Below are 23,540 nucleotides of genomic sequence, written 5' to 3'. Positions count from 1 at the left end.
TTTCTCATTTCTTTCTGCTTGAAATAACATGCTGCTCCTCATAAAACATCAGGAGATAAAAATAAAAGGAATGCTGTCTCCTTCTTTCCTGAATGCCGTGTTGACAGTGGTGTTTGTTCTCCGGAGGTTCCTACTGTCAGAGTGATGAACGGTCTTCGGAAGGGTCACGGCATGAAATACAGTTTCAGGCTGCCTTGCAGATCTAGGCAGGCTGTGCTTCGTTGTTAGAAATAATAGCTCTGAGTTATATGATTAGGCACATTCATCTCAATGAGGGTCCCACGTAGTCTGCAGTTTGACAGCCAGAGAATGTGGCATTTTTCCAGGATGTCACTGAACTACTTGCTGATCTAGAGTTTTTAGCTTTTGGCTTGCTGCCATTTCAGGTCCTGCCTGCAGCTGCATCCAACTCCTCGGCTTTTTATGCAGATATGTTTTATAAGGCTGCATCATAAATTGTGGGGGGAGACCTCTCCCAGCCCTAGCTTAACAAAGCTCTGTGCTTATTAGGAGCATTAAAACATAGTAGATCAGAGTCGTGGGCTGGCTACTAGAAAAAGTGGGTTAAAAGGCTAAACAATATTTTGATGCAAGAAGACTTCTAGAAGGTGATATTGCAGAATTTGGAGATTGACTTTGATCTTTTGGATGCTTAAGGCAGATCTGAAGTCTTTGAAATAGACGTCTTTTCTTTTAAGTTCTATCAAGTTATGCCTGTGATATAGGGCATATTTAGATACGAGTACAGAAATGTTTGAATTGTCTTTATGCAAGTTAAGTCAGATGCTAGGTATGCAATTGAAAGGACAGTGTGTAGAGGCGCTTGAGCTGACTCTGCACCAAACTCAGAAGTGATGTAATTAGCTGTCTGAACAGATAGTCTTCTAGACAAAAAGCATGTACCTCTGCACAGTGCACCGCTACACAGTGGCTCAAAACACCCCCATGGTACTGCCTATAAAGGTACTGGCTATATACAGTACTGTGGAGATTCTATACACTTCCGAAGTACTGATTCTGTGTACTGTAATACACAGAACTGTAGAATATACAAGGAAATCTTGGATGATTTGAAACATGGTACTCATATCTAAATAACAGCTCTTAAATCTATTTTAAAGGATACGTCTTTTGATCAACATGTTAAACACTTTTGAACAAGGTACGCTAAATGTGAATGTAGGTGAGTTTAATAATTTAGTACCAGGAATATGTTTTAAGCAAAGGTGTTTTCTACTCTGACGTGATACTTAGATTTGGCTCTCTGTTTTTTCGAAACAATGAAATGCAGTGATTTTGATTTAAGAACTGCTAGTATATTTTGTTGGTGTTCCAAGAACTGTCAATATTTCTAAGATAAGATACAGATTTTTCTTTAGCTGACCCTGCCAAATTGGAGTTTCTTTGGAGAGTTACAATCTTTATTCTACAAGTTTAGATGAGGCTTTTGCATATGTAACATTGATTGCTATACAACAGCACAAGTCAGGAATCTAGGAAAAACTTAACAGTGTAAAATTAAGAATTCCATTTGAGAACTGAGTGTGTCAGGTAGTTTGGCCCGATTAACCTGCTGTTACTGCAGCAGATCTTGTAGGACTTCAGTAAAAGCTTTGGCTTCTTAGAATAGCTCAATATCTTTGCTACTTTTCTTTTAGGAACGCCTGAACATTACTTTGGACCACAAATGTGCTATTTTCCAGACTTTAAATGGAGCTGTTGGTAAGCATATGCTTTGCACGTTGCTTCATTAACCATGTTATTGACACTTTAATTGCATAACCATCGATACAGTTCCTTAAACATACGCTCTTCTGTTGTGATGAAATATTTGGGTGGGTAAACCAGATTTCCAGTTCAGCCACAGGTCTTCTGGATTTAATATTATTAGCTTTCTTCTACTGATTTAAAAAAAAACAAAAACAAAAACAAAACAAAAAAAAACCCTGAGAAGTTTGATTTTGAAATAACAAAAATAATTTAAATAAATAAAGCTACCAATATTTCCAAAATTAGAAACCATTTTTCCATCAGCCTTTCACAAACTTAATTACTATCTTCACTCCTGTAATTAAAATTGCATTTTAGATGTTATGTGTGCGTAATAGTTTATAAAATAACGAGTAATTTCCTTTCTTTAATTGTCTTGAATTAAAATTGAAAGCTACATTTGTACAAGCTTCCTTCCTTACCTTTAACTGCAATTATGTAGCAACTTTAAATTCAGATCATATCTAAAATAACTCATTTATTTATAAATGCTTTTGTACAAGAGTAAGTTTTTAAGCAGATTTTATCTAAAGTTTGAAGGCTGCTGTTGGCAAACTCTGAAGTTTAATGTAACATCACTTGGTATAAAGCATTTATAATTGAGGGTCTGGTTAAAAACCAAAAAAAGCTTCCATATAAATATCATTGATGATGACAGGAACAATAGAATGTACAGTACCAGCAAATGCTTAGAGAACTCTGAAATTTTATCTTTTTATAAACCTGTTGTGGTTTGATCCTTGTTAATTTGCAGATGAAGTTCATCTGATTTTTGAAGAAGGGAAAGTAAGAGCAAGGAATTCTGTGTATGAAACATTACCGATCACTGTTCTTGGAAATGGTCCAACTAAAGTGAGTGGCATTTTGTTTGTGGTTTTGTGCAAAGACAGCAATTTTAGCTCAGGCAAAAACAATGGAATAGTCTGAAAAAGTTATGACGACTACTAACTTCTAATTAATGTTAATAAAAATTGCATGGGTAAACAAACCATTCTAGCAGCTCTCTACATCGTTATTTTGTTGTCACAGTGACTTGATAGCACTGCTGAAACAACTCGCTCCCCTCCCAAATTCACGATAGTGAGAGATATTAGACGTGAATAAGCTGATGTTGATTTGTTCATTACCACAAAACAATTTTTAAAGCTAGTGAAGAATCGTTGAACCATGGAATCCTTAGAGTAGAAAGGGAGCTCTGAAGGCCATCTAGTCCAACTCCTCTGCAGTGTGCAAGGACACCGCAGCTAGATCAGGTTGCCCAGGGTTTGATCCAGCTTCGCCTTGAAAGACTCCAGGGATGGGACATCAATCCCATCTCTAGGCAACCTGTTCTAGTAGTGCTTTGCCACCCTCACTATAAGAGACTTTTTCCTTATATCCTACCCAAATCTACCCTCCCCGAGCTTGAAGCCATTTCCCCTTGTCCTTTTGCTACAGACCATGCTGGAGAGTCTGTCTCCTTCTTTCTTGTAGCTCCTCTTTAAGTACTGGAAGGCTGCCATCAGGTCACCTCAGCACCTTCTCTTCTCCAGGCTGAACAGCCCCAGCTCTTTCAGCCTGTCAAAGAACGTCTGTTTATTAAATAGTGTAATACAAAGAGCAGGTTTCCAAGAGGGGAAAAAAAAATAATCTAACCGAGAGTTGCAGAATACAGTACAAAACAACAGCACATCTGATCTTACCACAGACCTACCTGCATGAGTGTGTGTATATACATATATTAAAAAACATACAGTACACAGGTGTCTGTGTACATGCAGCTCATATTTGGTATTGCCGCTTCGGTATCATTGGTCACTACCTGCCATGTACCCATGACTCAGAAATTTTAGGACTGCCGTAGAACCCTGCTTGCCATGTGAAATATCTGATTTGCTAGTTTCTCTCCACTTGTAAGGATTCAGTGGTCCAGAGGACCTGGTGAAATATATGACCAAATTCTTCACTGTTGCTCCAGTTATTTTGTCTCTGTTGGAAACTCAAAGTAGTTGTTATCACTGACTTTGTAGGAGTTTGGCTGGTGAAAAGGAAGGTACGGTATTTTACATCTAGGCAAGCAGTTTATGCTTGAATTCCTTACGCCAGTTCACCATCTACGCTACATTAAGCGGAACTTAATTTCTACACATAATAATGTCATTTTTAAAACCGAGGGAAACTCTTACTACATATCACTTTGATCAATCTGGGACTAGATTCCTTTGTTTTAAACGCAGAATAGTATTAAAAGGACAGCAACTTAATGGGATTGGCACAAGATTTCACTAGTTTGTAAATGAACTAGTTTGTAATATGAAAGTAATTTGCAGAATCAACTTGAAGTAAAAGATTTGTGTTTATGAGAACCTTCTCTTTTTTATGTAATCTCTTCTATTTGCAGATTAGTAATTGTGTTGATCAGATATTCTTCTTTTAAATAGATAATGAATTATTCCTGCATTAATGTTTTGGGTTTTTTTGTTTTGCCCAGGTTTTTTCTACACTTTATGGTACATCTTTGAAGTTAAACTGAAGCAATTCTAATTACAATATGTCTATAATGTCTCTCAATATACACAAACAAAGCTACTGAAATGTGATAAAATACAGGCTGAATATTGGACTAGAGTGTGTTTTCTATCAAAATGGTGTTCTATCCTTTCAGTATGGAAAAAGCCAATGGAGAAGGAACTGGTCGCAGCCTTCCTACAGGCAGGCTGTCCTTGGTGTAAAATAAATAAATAAATAAATCCATTGCAAATAGTAGTAGAGGTGCGTGGAGCTCTGTGCAATTTTGCTGCTGAATCCAGGAGGACAGGGCAGCCCAGGCAGTCCATCCGCAGAAGTACACGTTTTGTTCAGCGCCAATTCTAAAAGTTTTCAGAAGGTAGATTCTGCTTTAGAAGCCAGCCGGTAGAATATGTTTTGAGTTGTGGCATAGTTTGCCATCATACATCATGGGAATATGTCTTTTAAAATTTCTATGTGCTTTTCTTGTGGTTGGTCTTTGCGTTTTCTTTTAAGTGTTGATATTAAGATTTAGAAGAATTAACTAGAATCATCTTTTGGCATGAAAACATGCGGAGCAGCTTTTGAGAGCTTTTTGAAAGTTTGTTTCTTGTAAGTCTTGCATGCATTTAGTTGGTAGTTGGTCTGCTTACAGTTTTTTGTTTAAATGTAGAAATTAGGAGGGTATCACCTCTGGCTTGTAAATAATAAGAAAAGATAGGTATTTTTATGTTACTTTCTTTTTTAGATAAAAAGACAGTCATTTGTCTTTAGGTTTAAGGAATTAAATTATTAAGCCTGAAATCTTTAAAGAGTAAAAATCACCAGCTGTATACACATCTCATTAACCTGAATTGTGCATTTCTTACCAGATTTACTTGAATTACTTGGGAAACTATATCCCCAATGCTTGGACACGGGAAACTGGATGCAATATTTGTGATTTAGACATGCTGGACCTGTCAACAGTAACGGTAAGAAAACTTGTGAAACAAAAGCAAAACCCTTTTGAAAGCATTTGATAGGTATATAGTGATTCCTGAGTCAAAAGGGCTTTGGTATGCGCTGTTATGTTTAGTAGGCACCTGAGGATATTTTGTCTCGTACATGAAACTGTAAGGAAGGAAGTTTCATTTACTGAAAATGCCAATACTTGTGGAAATAATGTCATGCATGCATTTTAATATAGGTTTCCCCGGTATTACTGAATCTAATCCCTTCCCCAAAAGCCCTGAGATCCTTTCCTCTGTTCATTGAGGATCATTTCTGAATCATCCAAGATTCAAGTGAATAACTTGAATTTTTTGTAAGTATGGAAACACTTCAGACACTTCAGAGTTTTACATCAAGTCCTATGAAAGGAAATTAACCTAGAATATGTTTAATAATCTCTGTTATAAATAGAGATTAACGGTTGACTGTAACCTGCTTATACAGTTGCTGTCTCTGGAAACATACGGTCAAAACTTCTTTGCCTTTTAAAGAATGGTGCAGATACTCGTATTTGCAAATGTATATAAGTGGAATAAAATTGATGTAATTGAGGGCAGATGTTAGCAAAGTCCCTAGAATTTTCATAGGACCTGAACATGTGTGTATGTCTGAGTTTCTGATATTTGTGAACTTACTTTAGCTCTGTGGCTCCATACATGACATCCGGTGTCTTTGTACATTTTTCTTCTGGTACTTAGTAAATTTTAGGCAGCGTAAATATGAAGATCTACAGCGTGGAAATGTAAGGCTTGCACTTAAAAGAACGTTCGGATTATTCTTGAAAAGCTGTTTGTGGCAGCTGTTTCATTTCTTGTTTGTAGTGAAGATATGAATGAGAACAGAGCTTAGAGGGTCATGAGGGTTGAGGATAGCACGTAAGAAGTGATGGTTTGTTTGGCACTGAAAGTAGCGTGACAATTTCTGGACAATAAGAAGCTTATGGAATGGGATATAAATTCAAAAAGTTATTGCAGGAATTGTAATCACTTTCACATCCTTATAATATAGATATATGTTTACGCATACATCTTTAATTTGAAGGTAGAACATTCTTCTGATGTTCTGCTGTTTTTTTTTTTTTCCACTCTTAGCTACATGTTAAAGTTTACCTGAGAAAAAAAGTTAAGTTTTATCTGAAGGTGTTGCCTAAGTAGTAGTTTAAACTTAAAGCCATTAATGGAGAGTAACTTGCAATGATTTACTGGATAGCTTTTTGTATAGTTTAGGTACATCTACTTGGAATGGATCTTCCTTACTGTAGCTCATTCTTTGGGCACCATACCTTACTCACTCTGCCAGCAGAAATAGCGAGACTTTTCCTTGGCCTCTGTGGGACTGTTTACCTCTGGCATTTCTTAGTACAAGCAATATTTCATTTTCTGAATGCGCTTTCTGTTCTGGCCTGGCTGGTTGCTACTTAACAAGAAATCTTTAGAATAAAAAGCAATCATATAATCAAAGACTGCTTGGGGTTGGAGGAAACCTTAAAGATCATCCAGTTTTAACCTCCCTGCTGTGGGCATGTTTGCCACCCACTAGATCAGGCTGCCGAGAGCCCCATCTAGCTGGCACTGGGGCTGCAATTGCCCTTCCCTTTATTTGAATTTATGTATCGATGCGCTCCTATCTCCTGAAGATTTTTTCATTGTTATTCTTTTCACCAGAAAGTCAGGGTCAGTTTAGCTCATGCCGAGTTGTTGCAAGCTTTGAGTTTCTTCAGATGAATTCTGACATGTGTTCTTGACGTGGTGAACTTAGCTGCTACTGCTCAAACATCTTGGGCTGGGTCTGACCTGCAGACCTTGACTTGACAGCATCAAAGGAAGATGCAATGGCCAAACACCTGGTTTTCAACCCATCACACGAGTTTAGTAACATTATTTTTGGAGGACTTCCCAGTGTGCAGGCCAGGGTGGTATGTGCAAAGTGGAGGGGATGGAAGCATCACCTTGGGCGCTGCTGGTTGAGCAGTAGCATTCAAGGTGCTCCCTGGGGACAGTTTGAGCAGCGATACAGTTCTAACAGCCTAAATTAAATTGAACAACCAACTTTATGTTCCTAGGGCTAATGCTTAAATTCTGAGGTTTGTTACTAGTGTAGAAAATTTTGTGTGTGAGCAGCAAGGATGCTCCTTGTGTTGCATTGACACCTCCTATTAAAAGAGCTCCTGGAGTCTTTCACAGTATGGCTTCAGAGTGCTGACCTGTATTTCTTCAAAAATTGTCAGACACTTTCTTACTGCTAGTGAAAAAGTAAGTTTTAAAAGGTGGAATGTATGTCCTTAGTAAAAGAGTGAAAATCTGTCAGAGAAAATGCAACATCACCTAGAGCAGCCTGGGTGCTCCTGAAGTGCTTTTTCCTGGGCGTAATTGGGAAGGGCCAACAGTTCAGACTCACAGACTGGGGATTAAACTTGTTCATTCAGACGTAGATTCAGATTATGCAGTCACACCTCCTTATAAGTATGGGGAATGATGGTCTAGATAAATTAACACCGCTTTGAGGAGATATAATGGCACTGCAGTTTGCAGGAATCTCAAACTCTAGTCCTTTAAACACTTTTGCTTTCGTCACACTCCTGAGTTTTAGTGTAGACATTGGAGCCAATCAGTTCACGCTCCTGTATTTTGGAGGAGTATTAGTAATTCGTGCTTGTCCGTTTAATCTTTGCAGATCCAAATGTAACCTGCTTCTCTTTCCTCAGGAGAACATGGGGAAATGGCTTTGAATTAGAAAAATATTGCAGAATAAATAGCAGCTCTATTATTGTTAGCACATTTGTTCAGTAAACCCAGCGGCACAGGCTCTTTGCTCTTCACTTGTGATCAGTGTTATCAGTATCAGTTAGTCCAACTTCAGTCACAACGGGGTAGTTTCCAGCAAACGCTGCAGCTGCTGCTTTCAGGATGCGTCGGTGCGCATACCTTCGTCAGCTGTTCTGAAGTTATTGGGCTGTCTGTGTAAGTGTCTGCTGGGTTTGCAGATGAAGTCATAAATAAGAGGCATTCTGGGTAAACACTTGGTGTTATAATGTTTCCTAGTGCATTTGCCAATGTGTTTCTGAACTTCCAATGCAGACAGTGACACTGTGAAAACTCAACATGCGCTGATTATTTATCCAGATGCTTTTCAAGCACGTATGGGCTCGCTCAAGGAAAACTAGCTTGCAGTCTTCTGTATGCATATAAGGTTTCTCTCTGAGCTCCTGGTAGGCTTAGATATTTGTATGGACCGTCTACTTTGGAAGGGGAAGGAAGCTTTGTTAAATCAGTGCCTTTGTGCAGGATTAAAGACCTCTGAATGTTGAATTTCTTTGTCTCAAAGAATGCAATAATGTATCAGGAATGCACCAGTTCTCTCAAGGTTTGTTTTAGCAGCCACGAACTCTGTGTCAGACACATGCAAACCGGGAAATTTAAAAGATGTGAATTGATACAAGATGGCGGCTTCCTTGGGTGTAAGAGGAGATGCTCTGGTTGGTGTTTATTAAAGGTCTTAATAAAATCAATTAGCAGGAAAGTAGTGCAGAACTCAATTACAATAGCTATGGGGTATATTGCATATAAAAGGATGTGCAAGGCTTTTACAGTCTTTGTCTTATTGTCTGAAATATTTTGAATATTCTTTACCATTTAACTACTTTTTAAAAACTAGTTCCCTGTATTTGCCTGTAAATCTCTCGTGTATATACAAGTTATTAAAAAACAAAACAAAACCGCAACAGTTTTGCTATGCGTTTCTTAGGTGTATTTAGTTCTGCACTTTTTGCTATTAAAATATATTTAACAGAGAAAAAAATACAAATCTTTTTTTTTTTTTTTTTACATTAGTTTTGGACTTCAATTTCTCAGTTTCTGTTATTTGAATTCAAAAAATTTTCCAGTGATATTGAATAGACTATCTTTGCTTTGTCAGATAATGAACAAAAACATGAGTAGCAGCACATGAGAGCTAGTTGGATCTGATTTGAAAACTGTGTGGTCAAGTTTATTACAGCGTGACATTAGTTGCTTTTTAATACAACTAATCTTAGAAACAAGGTGAGTCTTACTGGTTGTGTTAAAATATCATTTTTTTTAGGAATATCCCAGAGTAAAAATTGGTGTTTTCATAGAACAACCCACTCCCTTCCTACCTAAATTTTTAGACAGACTGTTGACTCTGGATTACCCAAAGGAGGCTCTCAGTGTCTTCATTCATAATAATGTAAGTATAATGTTACTATTCTGCAAAGCTTCATTTTATAAAAGTCATGGTATGAATAAAAATGCAGGTGAAAAGTATATAGTTTTTCTATGTACGTATTGTTTAACTGCGTAGGAAGAGATAGCTTTTCATAATTTATTATACAGAAGTGGAAAAAATACAGTAGTGAAATGTAGTGAACTTGAAACAGTGAAACCATGAAACAGTGAAACACTCAGTCAGTGAACTTGAAACGAACTACTTAGAAATTGAATTTTAAGCTGTATGCTTTTGGGAGAAGTATTAATTGATATAATAGCAATAGTTGTATTTGCTTTTCATTTTGTTGTTGATATCTCATGTACGTTTCTTCTGATGCAGTTGCTGGGTGCCAGGGGAAAGACCGTTGTGCCCAGATAGGTCTTGAGTGGCAGTATAGATTAGTTGCTTTTGAAATATGTTTAATGGTTTCTGCTAATTATCTAATGATCTGGTGATACTAATACTTCACTGGTGACATCAATATTACTATTTGCATGAGTGAGGGGACGGATATGTGCAAGTCTCACGGACAAACAGGGTTGCAAGATGAATGTCAGGAGAAAATTAGGATTTTGGTTTTTTAATCAGGCAGACATCACTGTTGACATAGCACAACAGTCCTGAGTAACAGAAGCAGAGCAGAAGCAGAGCTGAGCTTTAAATTTGTCAGTGCCTTTTGCTAAGGAGTTCTTTAAGGCATAAATATGATCTGCAGATAGGAATTGTCGACTATGCTAGGTCTCATTGCTTCAGCAAGAGGTCAGAAGATGTTCAAAATGAATTTAAGACTGAATAGCTTTTTAATTATAGGTGGGAAAGAATCATCATCTTTAATTACTATGAAGTTATCTGTTATGGGAAAGCCTAACAATGAGGGCAGTGGTCTGGAAGCATTATATGCTACTGAGATCCCTTAAATTAGGGCTAGGGTAGTGAGAAATTAAAGAGACAGCCACTGGGACTACTATTCTATGAGAGTGAATATGCAGCATTTTTAGTTCATTGAAAAAATAAGATTTGGTTTTATCACGTTAGAGCAAGATAATAGACAAATACCCCTGCACTCTCATCTCAACCTCTTCTGCAACCATCATTGCTTCTAGAAATGATACCGACAAGCTGTTTTACCTACTTTTTTTTAGCCAAGGCTGATGATATTCTAAATTTCCTTACTGTAAGCACTTTTGAGTGTGGTTTCATTCCCAGCCACCTTGGTAGCACCGAGTGCTTCCTTCCAACTGGCTGCTCAACTTTTTAGGGAGAATAGAGTAGGAGTTGTTGTCTGAATCTGGGGCACTGCACAGCTGTCCTTCTCTGGCTGGACATCATAGGCGGCAACTCCCCTCTCTCTAAAGCCCTCTGGAGTGACATAAAAATCCCTCTGTGCCAGTGAGGTTCAGGATGGAGTTTGATGTTTGTAAAACAAGTATTTTGATAAAATGCTGCATAAACAGTTTGTGAACTGCATCATTTGTCTGCATGTACGGGTTTGATTTATGTTGCTGATGTGTTGGGTTCTCTTGCTAAAACTTTGGACTGAAGCACTTGATTTTTTTTGATGATAGCTATACTGGATTATCTTCAAATACTGCTTGCCATCTGTTTGCTTAGGATAGAATACAATTTGTTCTTGGACACTGTGTTTATGATTTCACATCAATTTGTACTTTTCATTCACTATAAACAATGTTAACATGATTACAGGAGGTTTACCATGAAAAGCACATCAAGAAATTCTGGGAAAAAGCCAAGAACATTATCAGAAATATAAAAATTGTTGGACCTGAAGAAAATCTGAGTCAAGCAGAAGCCCGGAACATGGGAATGTAATTTCTGATTTTTAAATCCTTTATAATGGTGCATCTACTAACACTTTTTTCTTTAATATATAGTATTTTACATATTAAATACTAACAGTCTCACATCTTAAAGTACAGAAATCAAAGCTTTTGTCTAAACAAGCCCTGGATATAAAATATTTACTGTTGAGTATTTTGTGGCTTGTGGCTATAAAAGCTATTGGTTATTTGTAGGAAAACATCTCCTGGTTGGACTCTTCTATTTCAGTAGTCTACCACCTTGACTTCTGATGGAGGCACAGACAAGAACAGACTGAAGAAATAAGAGATGCCAGTTTATTTTTACATTACAGAAGATATGTGACATTTTTGGTTATATTCATATCTTAAGAGTATAGCATGGCATCAGCTGAAAGAAGGAACTTGTCATCTTGGCGTTCTTGGAATTTTGTCTGTACAAGGTTTTGTTGTTCCGAAGCCAATGGGAAACTGAAATTTTGCTGAGCTCCAGGCCTCTCCCGTAGCCCTTCTAGGAAATATTAGCCATGTCCACGGCTGCAGAAGCAGCCATTCACATAGTTAAAAAAAAAAAAAAAAAAAAAAAGCATTATTTTTAGTAAACTCTAAGCAGTTAGCTACGTCATTCACAAATTGTTTGAAGTAGCAATAAGGGTAATGTATATGCGATGAGATCATCCCAAAATGACTCATTTTGAAAGCTAAGTATGATCTTATGTGTGAACAATGTAGATGTCCCCAACAGTTGCTCCTTTTGGCTGGGATAGGACAAGTTTGGGTCATGTGCAACTTCCTTTGACTTGTGCTCTGCTTGGCCAGCCTTCTGATCATGGTCAGCTTCTCTGGAGTGACTATATTTTTCCTTAGAAAATCTAGCTCAAGATTTAGATGTTCATGACAATGACAGTTCCAATAAAGAAAATTATTAACTCTCAACAATTCAGATAGCTCCAACGTAACCTCTCTTGTTTCTCACTAATATTGTGATAGAGGTTCCTTGGAAACAGAGATTCTTCAAACCTTTTTTTTAATGGTTTTGTTTGCAGACATTGATATATTTATTTCTCCTGCATCTCTCCACACATTAATTGATAATTTCGTTTTATTTCTTTCAGACGTGTATTCTGTATTTCTCCAAATTAACTGATTTTAGTTTATTTCTAGTAGGTTTAGAGTGAATTTGGTATTCTTACTGGCACATTACACACAAAAAAGTATTTATCTGATACAGTATTTTTTATTTTTCTATTTGTTTAATGCAGCTAACACTGTTAATGCAATTCAGTGCCTGGAGTTTAAATTAACAAAAGAGAAGTTGGGCATTGAAGGTGCAGATTGTTTTCAGGAGAATACTTTTGAGTATGTAATGTAGCTACTCAGTTTTCTTCTTATATCATTTTTCCCCATTTTGTCTTAGTAAAAACTGGTGATAAGTCACGACGAGGTTCTTAGTGAATGAGACTTTCACATTTAACATACATGTGAGTAGAATAACTTTTTTCCCCCCACCCATATTCATGCAGCAAACTTCCGCCTGCTTTTCTAGTTCATTTAATAAGTAATAGCAAGATATTTATTTTCTAGCTGTCTATTAATATGGAAAAGACCTCTCCCGAGCTTTGGATAGCTGGATACATTTTGGAAAAGGCTCCAAATTGCGTAGCCATCAAAGAGTTGTTACGATTCATCTGTACAGACAAACAGGAGGGTATAGCTTAAACAGAAGGAAGGGGATTAGGGAAAGAATTAAAATAAAGGAGAATACAAAGAAGAAAACTTAACTGCACATTGAGTATTTTGTCTCTGCACCTATATTCCTTGAAAATGCTATTTTAGTGGTTAACGCTGGTTGGATTTAGAGATGTACTTTATCTCTCCCGTATGCTTCTTGAAAATTAGAGGATATTACATCAGTGTCTCAGAGCTCCCATTTGGTATTGATAAATGATGGCTTGGATAGCCCCTGAATAAGGCAGATACCATGGATGTGGTTAAAAGGAAGAGCAAGGATTAAATCTCTCTCTCAAATGTCAAGTTTTGGAGACTCGTATTTTCCTGCTTCTTCTGCTGAGCTGCTTCTTTTGAACATTTAGGCAGTTTTGGGTTTCAGTCAGTATTCTGAACTTTCAGTGTTGCAAAAGAAACACAACTTTCCCACCTGTATCTGATTACAATAGCTTCCAGTTGTAATAATTGTGGTGATGTTACCTAAGCCTGAAATGCAAAACTAAAGGTTAGTGCTTTATCTATTCCACGGCTACGTTTATTTGTTTTTAGCGATGGTGATAGGAGCTCTGCCGGGAGGAGCAATGGCTGTGACTGGGATAGTGAGCAGTGCAAAATGCGATCCTAAATGGCGGCAATGTCTGTTCGTGTCACCCAGGCACCTTTTCTGTCAGAGTTCTTTCTGATGGCCGGAATGCTCTCTTGTAGACTCATAGTCCACATCTAGAGTTGTACTTCCAAACTGAGGGATATGAAAATGATAAACTGCTGATTCAAATTGTATCTAAACAAGCTACAAATGACTTAACACTAGAGAAATTGGGTAGACGATGTGTTCCTCCTATAAAGACGTAAGGAGATCTCAGGGGAATGTATAATGTGCAGAGCAGCGATTCTGATCCTTGTTAGATGAAGTCAGAGTTCTAGATGGGCTGGTGTTTGTCAGTAAAGTTATTCATTTTCCTGACTGCAAAATACTGTAAGCTAATCTGGTGAGCTTCACGCTTCCAACAAAATATCTTCGTGTTCTGTTACATTTACTAAGTCTACTGAATAGCCGCCCTGAGATGGCTCTAAGTTGCATATGAAAATTGAGCTTTGTTTTCAACATTTGGCCACAGTTTGTAAGCAGAAGGAATGTAAAGAAAGCGCATTACAGATTTTGGCTATCGAGTTTAAGTTAAATGGATATTATTGTGCACGTGAGTATTGCTAGAAAGCAGTTTCCACTTGTTCCTTGCTGTGACCTCATACATACTAAAACAGTTTCAAATGTAATTTGTAGAGGTTAGCATACGTAATAGATATTTTTATATTTATACATACAATATATTTAATATTCTTGTTTGTAAAAGTTGAAGTTAGAGTTTTCACACTGATTTGTACTGTAGCTGCATTTCCAGACTCTTTATGATAGTAATGCTTTTGATGACTTATCAGTGTATTTTTGAATTACCAAGTACAACTACTTAGACTGAAACTTTTAATTTAGTTTTTTTTTTGTTTTTGTTTTTTAATTCAGATGTGAGTGAAGAGCAGAAGTTTTGTCAACAGTAAGCACATAGAAAGAGATTTTATAAAACTGTTTTTTTTAAAAAAGGGCAGCAGCTGAAGGACCATATGCTTTGAAATAATGTGAACAACTGAACATTTTTCCAGTTAGGTTTGCTTACAAGAAAATACAAATCTCTTCTGTTTGTTTCTTCTCATTGTTGATATTTAAAAACATCGATTCTGTTCATATATTTGTAGCAACAGATGATATTGCAGCTTTTGGGAAGGCTTGTCAGTGGATATGGCTTCTCCAATAGGGCTGAAACTCCGGACCAGAGCAGAGCTGTCGCTCTCAGAGTTAGCTTCTTCATTAGTGGAATGGGGATAGGGATGCTGGGTATTTCTGAAGTGAATTTAACAATTAATGTCAAGTGCAATGTGAAGGGTTACTACTAATAATTGTAATTATGCTAATGTAAAATACAGGTGAATTGCATTCAGTAGTTGTAAAGCTTTGAATGAAATTTGAAAACGCCATAAAGACTTAATTGCTGGGCTGTGTTATGGCAGGAATAAAACCTGCCAGTTTCAATTGGGGCAATTATGTGAGAAAGTGCTGATTAAGGAATTGCAGTCATATAAGCGTGTATTCATAAGACAGAAAACTTTCAGCGAATATGTTAGTTAAGGCAAAGCCAGACACCGAGCAAAGATTTATACTCTGTATCTGTGTCCAAACTCTGGCATTTGTAGCAATGAGAATGCCACTTCTGTCGCTCCAGTATTTTAAAAATTTGATTCAAGTCATTGTTACATCTTGAGTGATTGAGTTTGAAAAGATTGCTGAAATTTGTGGAGTAAAAAAGCTCTACCTTCTACCATAATTTCCACAAAGCCGTAAATCCAAAGTCCTTTAAGCATAAGAAGGTTTGATTATCAGCAAGTTTGGGGTCTTTTGTTTAATAAGCCATAGAAGAGACGTACTAAGTGCTGACCTAAGCGCTAAGTCAGGAGGTGGAAGGGAATGAAGGAGACGCAAAAAGGGAGCTGTGCCAGCAGTCACTGACTTGTATGTAACCTGTCACATCCACCATTTGTCACTTCCCCTGAAGTGACAGAGTTCTTTTCCATTGCAGAAAACCATTCAGAAATGATCAAATCAAATAGAACTTGAAGTAAAACTATGTTTGTAGACATTTTAAAGCATGAAAGTAAAACTATGTGAACACTTAATACTGTGATGAAATTAATGCAAGTTCAGTGAATAATAGTGGGAGAACAGACAAAATGAATAATCCCATTTGCAAGACAGATAGCTGTTGCTTAGTGTGACTTGAGGAGTTGTTCCACTTTCTCAAAAGTCCATTTGACCTTCTACTGTTCTGTTGGCGCAGGGAGGCTGAATTCATTCTACTCTGCTGTTGCCTAGCAAGTGTACCCTGCCAAATACATAGATAAGTGCTCCATTTGTCTTACAGTATGGTATCTTTCTTTGAGTGTTGTAGTATATATGTTAAAGGGCTGTTTATGGAATGTACAACTAGGGTATTTGTGCATTTGTCCAGTTGGCGTTTGTGAACCTCTTTTGGAAACATGTAAGGTAACCAATCCTTTTTGTCTTTTTAGGGACCTTTGTCGCCAGGATGAAGCATGCGAATACTACTTCAGCATAGACGCAGATGTTGTACTGACAAACCCAAAGACTCTAAAGATATTGATAGAACAGAACAGGTGTAGTACATCTCCTGATTCTACAGAAATTCTTCGAACTCGAAAGGATTCTCTGGGGCTCATCCAGAGAAAATAAAATCCTGTCTGTTCTTGCAGATTTAGATCCTCTTTGCTTACTCGTGCTATTTCATTGCCATGGCTCACGGTGGGCTTGGAGCCCAACAATTCATTAAGTTTTTTTTATCCTGTCAAGCAGCAATTGCTGATAAGAATTTTAGATGCTTCGAAGTCACCATGGCAAAAATAGTATGACGTAAACAGATTTTATGAAATGAATCAAGATCTCAGTAACTAGTGATTTCAAAGTTGTACACACAATTAAAACAAACAAACAAACAAACCACAAAACACAAACCTACGGTTTACTGCTACCAGTAATGTCACCTTTTTTTAGAATCATAAATGCGATACAGTAGTAGACGTGTTTTCTTGGAGATGAAACATCTGTAACGACCTGTTTCTCCTCATTGTGGCATGAGGTCTGAAGTCATCCTAGGCTGTGACTTTGCAGCAGCTTTTGGCAGGATGCGTCTGATGTAAATACTATTTGCCACACAGTGTGCAGCAGTGTGGCCAGCTGATATCCCACCTGGGGCATCCCGATCCTGTTTCACTAAGCTCTGGTGCTGTGGGCATAGCAGCTTTTCTGTGGGCTATGGCTGTAAGTCTGGATATCCAATCTGGGCACTTCAGTCTTGCCGATCAGTAGTTCCCCTTGTTAGTGCTATTTGCCTCTTGGCTTTTGTAGGAAGAGAGGGTAAAAGCCAGATGTACTAGGTGGAAGAAACAAAAGCCTTGCAAAATATACCTACTAGTAGAGTACCCCTGAAACGAAGAGCTTTTTTGTTCTTTGTGTTTGTTCGGACTTCCCTGTTTTGACACTAAAGTTTGGGTAGCTAATTTTAAGACTGAAGTAACTTTTGTACCTGAAGTTTCACCATTTCTTATTTTCATATTCTTTTTCTTGTCTCTGGCATTGCGATTCTTTTTATGCTACCGTGCTGTGGGTATTATTTCTTGGCTGACAGAAATACAAGCTGCCTCTGCCTTATAGGAATCATTGCTTCTGTTACGGTGATGTTATTTCTGGGCTGTAGGGGCTTGAATCGTTTTTCTTTTTTTGCAGCTCAAACTCAGAATAGCTGCTCCAGGGTTTGATAGTCACTGGTGTTTTGACTACTCTCTACTCAAGTTAGAAAAGCTGGTATTTTTTGGCATATCTGCATATCATAGTTCATATCTTTTTACTGAATATGTTACTTCACAGAAAGATAATTGCTCCGCTTGTAACTCGCCATGGGAAGCTCTGGTCCAATTTCTGGGGTGCTTTAAGCCCAGATGGCTACTATGCTCGCTCAGAAGATTACATTGATATTGTCCAAGGGAACAGAGTGTAAGTAACTTTAAGCTGATTTTTAAAGTCAAGGGATTCATGTATGGTTATTTACAAATTTTCTTACATTTTCATACAGTCTTGTGTTATTTCTGAGGAGTCTAAAGTTAGTTGCGCTGTTCAACTTTTAGTATTGCATTGAAGCGATGTGTTTTATGTGATGGGTTATCACTAACGGACATAGTGATTACTGGTACCTTTCTGAGCATCTGGATACTCTACAAGCACACAATACAGCAAATGGCAAAGCAGAGAAATAGGAAAAAACCAAAACTGTACCTTGGGAACTTTAGTCAAAATAAATGATTCTTGCATTCATCAAATACTTTATCTTTTTGAGGCAAATATTTAATCAGTGCACCACTGAATGACTGTAATTTCTTTCCTCTTGTGTTGTGTCTTGTATGCTTTCTCAGGTATATTCTATATATTCTCTTGACAAGCACTTTCACTGCATAGCTTTTAGACTTGTCCTTCCTTTAGCTTTTCTTTCCCGCGAGTGATATGTTTTCCTTGCCTTGAAAGAACAAAAAGATCCGAAACAAACTGACTGCTTGAAAAGGACTGGATTGTTCTCAACAGCACTGAAGGATGTGCTCGTGGCACAGGATGCTTGGCTCTGGGAGGGAGGGGATCTGCAAAGCATGCATTATAGCAGCGCTGCTTTGTTGTTGATATTGGCCCAACTCACATAAATATATGGCCTGCTGTGGTCAGTGGGTGTTTGTGTGAGGAGGTCAGAACAGCTATGTTTAATCTCATTTAAAAATCTGTTTTAGAATTATTTTATCCATCTGGCAGTGTGGAATAATATTATAATATAAAAGACTTTGCCTTAAATCTGGAAACGTGAGGTACATTTGTAGTTAAAACTCACTTTAGGGAATTTGACCTTTTTATTTTTTATGACGATACTTTGTAAAAATTGAAGTATTGCCTACGTTTGAGATTTGATTTCTTGCTGTCCAGCTGTAGTTTTTCAGATGTCTTGGGAACATTTCAACTTTGTTGCCTCGAAACTTGCTTTGTCTTGCAGCAAATACAGAGATGCTGACTTAGTAGAATGGAGAACAAAATAGTTTTTGTGGCTTTAAATTATTTCTTCTCTGTTACAGAGGAGTATGGAATATACCTTATATGGCTAATATATACTTGATTAAGGGCCAAACTCTCAGATCAGAGATGAAAGAGAAGAACTACTTCATGCGTGATAAGCTGGATCCTGATATGGCTCTCTGCAGGAATGCCAGGGAAATGGTAAGGTGTATCTGTAACTGCTTGCTTTTTAAATGCACTCAGACTACTTTGTGTCTTGCTACACTTGATTGCTTTGCTTGATTGGTCTTGGATTTTATATTTTACTTCTAATTCAAAGTACTGGCCAATTTTTGTGACATGGAACATTTTAGATGCATTTCTTCAAATTGTTGAGTGGAAGTTTTTCCAGTGTCGGTACACTGGTTACATAGTGGTCTTTATTTAAACATACTGAAATGTCCCGTTGAGGTTAAAATACCTTCCTTGTTGGAGCAACCTCGACAGGATGAAAGAAGACTAGGCTTCTCTGTTATGCGTGATTTGAAATTTATCATTGCACGTAGAATTTCTTTACCTTTTTTACATTTTTACAGAATAAGAAACTTTTAGCAGATTAAGTTGAAGCATTCTGCAGTGTAATGTATAAGTTTTAAAATAATAACGGACAGCGCCGGTATAAAAACCTGAGTGATTTATGCAATGGTAGGAATCTTCTTGGAGTACAGGACTTACTCCTTAATTCTTCCAGGTCACATTAAAACTGTATCAGAAATTTGTTACTTTGAGCTGTAAGTAACGAGAGAAAGATTATTTGTACTGTAAAAATATGAATATGTAAATCTACATTTCTGCTGATATTTACACTAGTTTCAGCACAGAAACAAATAAGAGCTAAACCAGACCTATTTCCAGACACTATAGCATTGAAAAATAATATTGCTGAATTGAACAAGAAAAGTTGGCAAGTATTATTTTTTTTATTCCCTCATAACAAGGCATGATTTCTTTTGTGTGTACTGATTCCTCAGAATGTTCCCATCCAATTCTGTTGTATTCAAACCTTCTCAGCATCAGTTATTGCGAACCTGTGCTTCCCGTGCGCTCGTTCAACTAATCTGACTGTGGCTCATCAGAAAAAATGGCTTTCTCCTTTTTTTTTTTTTTTTTTTTTCTTCTTTCTCAGTCTGTGCTGTAAGATGGTTCGGTACGTGCTTGTTTTTGTATTGCAGCAGATAAGAAGGGGCTGGCGGAAACAGCTTTGACGTGTACATTGTGAGCTTTGCTTGGAGATGCATGTTGTCTGTAAAGGCGTATCAGCTTTTGTCAAAGGCTGCTATTTCCCTTTTGTAACTGTGGAAATCTGGTAGTTCTTGGACAAACAGAGAAACTGTGTATCAGAAAACTGATGTGATGATTCTCCTTCATTTTAGACTTTACAAAGGGAAAAAGACTCCCCTTCTTCGGAAACATTCCATATGCTCAGACCCCCAAAGGTGTTGCTTTATTTTTTGTTTTAAATCATTAGTTCTTATTACATACAGTGTTATTTTACCACAGGAAGATCTTTCTCCTCTGTCCTTATTCCTCACAAAATATCACTCCATCTTTCTCTTCAGTCTTGTAGGGTACAAATTAGCACCAGGGACAGTTTCTTTATGACTGGCTCCAAGTGACATAGGCTGCTTATTTTCCCGGGGAGGTTTCTCATTGCTGAGGTCAAGGTGTGCTAAAGATGTGTTCCAGCGGATAAGATTGATTCAGCGGTCCTAGTAAAGCTCCAATGGCAAGCAGGTCAGCCAGGGCCCCTCGGTAAACGTAGGGCTTTTGTGAAATCGGTGTCATTTAGACTGTTTTTCCTAAGCCAGACCCTCCTTATTCTCCCTGCTGCAGCTACTTTATGATTTGATAGGTGCCCAAAACAAGGCACGTGTTTAACAATCATTATCATTCTAACGACTTGACTCTCTTTCAGACAAAAGCGTAGATTAAAAATAAGAAAATATCCAAGGGGGAATGCCTTCCCGCCATAAATCTTGATTGCAAATGCTTCTGAAATAACATTTGAACCTGAAAAATGGTGAATAAAATAAATGTTCAAGTTCTTAAAAAAAAAAAAAAAAAAGTAAAAAGAAATAACACCAACAAACCACAGAACCACCCAATTTTCTGCCGTCAGTTCTACTCAAATGAGTTTTGTTAAAATCTTAATAGTTTGATAATGAAACTGTCTTACCACACTTTATATCTCGCATATATTTTTCCTGCATTTGCTAAGGGGAACATACTTCAAAGGGCTCGCTTATTTTGCACCCTGATCTGAGAATTCTTATGTGCTGTATTTGCCAAAACCTTTTTATTTCAGGCAATTCACCAGAAGAATCATGTAGTGAATACTCTGAAATATGTTTCTTGTTCTGCTTTCCGTTACTTTTTCTGTTAGCCTGTTTTTTCAGTATTTAAGCTGAAACTATACTTTTCTTCTTCAGTTTGAGAATAAATATTTCCAGTGTGTCTGCTTATGCTTTCTGGAAAACAAGCAATCGCTTCACTTCTGTTTTCTCTTTTCTTTGTTTGTTTTTGCATTATGAAGAATATATGTTTTGGTTTAACTTGCTTAAAGAATATATTCAATCGACGCTTATAAACAAGAAATCACGAACCCTAGTTTGTGACTACTGTGAACCATTTGAAGAGTTAAGATACTTATTGAACAGCACTTGTATAATATTTTTGTATGGATGTGATACATTTTATTAAAGAATTGCAGGCATAAAGACTTAAAAATAGTCTTTTTGCTAAGATGACCAGTTTTGCTAATGACGTTTTCTCTGTTTGGTGTAGGGTGTTTTCATGTACATTACGAACAGACATGAATTTGGAAGGCTTATCTCCACAGCCAATTATAATACCTCCCACTACAACAATGACCTCTGGCAGATATTTGAGAATCCTGTGGTATGTACCTTACTATTGAATAAACAGTTATTTGTTAAAAAAACAAACAAAAAAGAACCTTATATTATTAACGACTTGGAACTTAAAGACTTTACATGGAGAATATTTAAATAAATAGCGCACAGCATACATCTAGCGCAATAAATGGTGTTCACCACCACCCATTTGATATCAATTAATCCATTACCGGTTACAACAGTAATGAGCAATGGCTCTGATGTAGCAGTTTTTACAATTTAGATATGATGAGATCCAGTTCTTCTACGATAATAAGAAAAGGTTTAATTGTTTCTTGTGCTTTCGGTAGGGCACGTGAACAGAACGAAATGATATTCTTCTTTCACTTGCATGAATTCTGAATATTTTAAAATCATTCTTTTCAGGACTGGAAGGAAACCTACATCAATCCTAACTATTCAAAGATCTTCACTGATAATATAGTAGAACAGGTGGGTATAAAAACTCTTCACAAGCGGCAAGTAGTAGCAGTCCCATTTGAGAGACTGACTTAATAAATTGGCATACAGCAATTGTTTCCGTGCTAATGCTATTTTGGTTTGTAGCTGAACAGTTTGAGGTTTTGGACCTCTAATGAATTTCTGTCACTGTGAAAGCTGAGTTGAGAGAAGTCCAAAAAAAAAAAAAAAAAAAAAATTAATGCTCAGGATAATGGAATTGTCCATGTAACTGCTTTCTTCAAAGTAAAATTGTAATTAATTCGTTAGAACAAGCTCGTTCCACTAGCAGAAAACTTAATTTTTGTTAAGAGATTGCTGTTGCAAAGCAAATGTAAGGCAAGCTCTTAAATATGCTTCTCTTGCAGGTTAGTGTGGTTTTTTTTTTTTGTTTGTTTGTTTGTTTTTCCTTCCTCGCTTTGAATTCTGTAAGGTTTGTAGCTATGAAGGCTTTTGCTGGCTACTTAAGTCTTTTTCTGACTGGCTGGTTGCTTTCACCTAGCTTGTCTGTAAATAGCACTTCTGAGATAATTCTTGTATCAGTCTCAGACACTTATTTCTATGTCAATTATCATCACAGTCAAGAAGCCAGGATAAGTTGCTTTCCTATTTAAAAGCATGTTAAGTTTGAAAGCTTTATGATTCTTATGTGAATGACTGGAGTTATTACACAGTGCACAGAATATTTGGATACACTGACAGAGCTGATAGTGCTGGGTTATGACTTACAGGGTAGCTCTTAGCTTTTGCTTCATTCTGTGAGAGTACGCTTGCGGACAGAGTCAAAACTTAATTATTTAAATGTATCTAAATTACGACACAGAAGAGAATTGCTGATTTTATTTATTTATGTACTTATTTTTTTAAGTGACAGAAATGTGAAAACGTCCTTGGAATGAGATGTTTAGCAATTGAAAATAAACTTAACTGTTCTAAGAACTTCACTGAAAGAGATTAATGTAGATTTCATCTTTTCATAGCCATGTCCAGATGTTTTTTGGTTTCCCATATTTTCTGACACTGCTTGTGATGAATTGGTAGAAGAAATGGAACATTTTGGACAATGGTCTGGTGGAAAACACCAAGTAAGTGTCAGCCATTATAAACATGCCCTTATTAAGAGAGTACATTTATAACAAGCCACAGCATGCTGCAATAAACAAAGTGTCCAAGAAATGCTAATAACCTAAGACATCTGCTGTGTAGAATAAAATGCTGAATTTTGTCTGCCGTGCAGCTTGATGTTCAGTAGATTTAGAGACATCCTCAGTTAACCTCGAACTAGAAAATTCAGACACCGACTGCGACAGCTGCTGTAGTAGTTATTCAAGTTATCCAACAGTGGCCTGTCTGATAATTCTTCAGAGTTTACCTCTAAAGTCTTGATTTATCAGACTTGTCCCTCGAAGCACATATCCACAGACATTATGAACTACTGTGTTTATATTTGCACCA

General features: G+C 37.1%; 1 protein-coding gene and 1 long non-coding RNA gene across 3 annotated transcripts in view; one reads left to right on the top strand and one right to left on the bottom strand.

Annotated features, from left to right (window-relative positions):
* Window positions 1–23,540, top strand: part of PLOD2 (procollagen-lysine,2-oxoglutarate 5-dioxygenase 2) — a 50,243-nt gene that overhangs the window by 23,638 nt on the left and 3,065 nt on the right. The window contains exons 6-17 of one of the 2 annotated variants that reach the window (XM_004943310.4): window positions 1,659–1,722; window positions 2,525–2,622; window positions 5,130–5,231; window positions 9,331–9,456; window positions 11,182–11,303; window positions 16,140–16,244; window positions 17,512–17,637; window positions 18,753–18,894; window positions 20,106–20,168; window positions 21,517–21,630; window positions 22,014–22,079; window positions 23,066–23,170. In XM_004943310.4, the coding sequence (XP_004943367.3) occupies window positions 1,659–1,722; window positions 2,525–2,622; window positions 5,130–5,231; window positions 9,331–9,456; window positions 11,182–11,303; window positions 16,140–16,244; window positions 17,512–17,637; window positions 18,753–18,894; window positions 20,106–20,168; window positions 21,517–21,630; window positions 22,014–22,079; window positions 23,066–23,170 (1,233 nt within the window). The remainder of the gene's footprint in view (window positions 1–1,658; window positions 1,723–2,524; window positions 2,623–5,129; window positions 5,232–9,330; window positions 9,457–11,181; window positions 11,304–16,139; window positions 16,245–17,511; window positions 17,638–18,752; window positions 18,895–20,105; window positions 20,169–21,516; window positions 21,631–22,013; window positions 22,080–23,065; window positions 23,171–23,540) is intronic. The other variant, XM_422695.7, reaches the window with a different exon arrangement.
* Window positions 19,207–23,540, bottom strand: part of LOC101749016 — a 563,751-nt gene continuing 559,417 nt past the window's right edge. Inside the window, exon 32 of the long non-coding RNA XR_006930943.1 lies at window positions 19,207–20,742. This is a non-coding gene — a long non-coding RNA (uncharacterized LOC101749016). The remainder of the gene's footprint in view (window positions 20,743–23,540) is intronic.

The sequence above is a fragment of the Gallus gallus genome, chromosome 9 (assembly GCF_016699485.2).
Source record: "Gallus gallus isolate bGalGal1 chromosome 9, bGalGal1.mat.broiler.GRCg7b, whole genome shotgun sequence".
NCBI lineage: Eukaryota > Metazoa > Chordata > Aves > Galliformes > Phasianidae > Gallus > Gallus gallus.
This window is presented reverse-complemented; position numbering and strand designations above follow the sequence as displayed.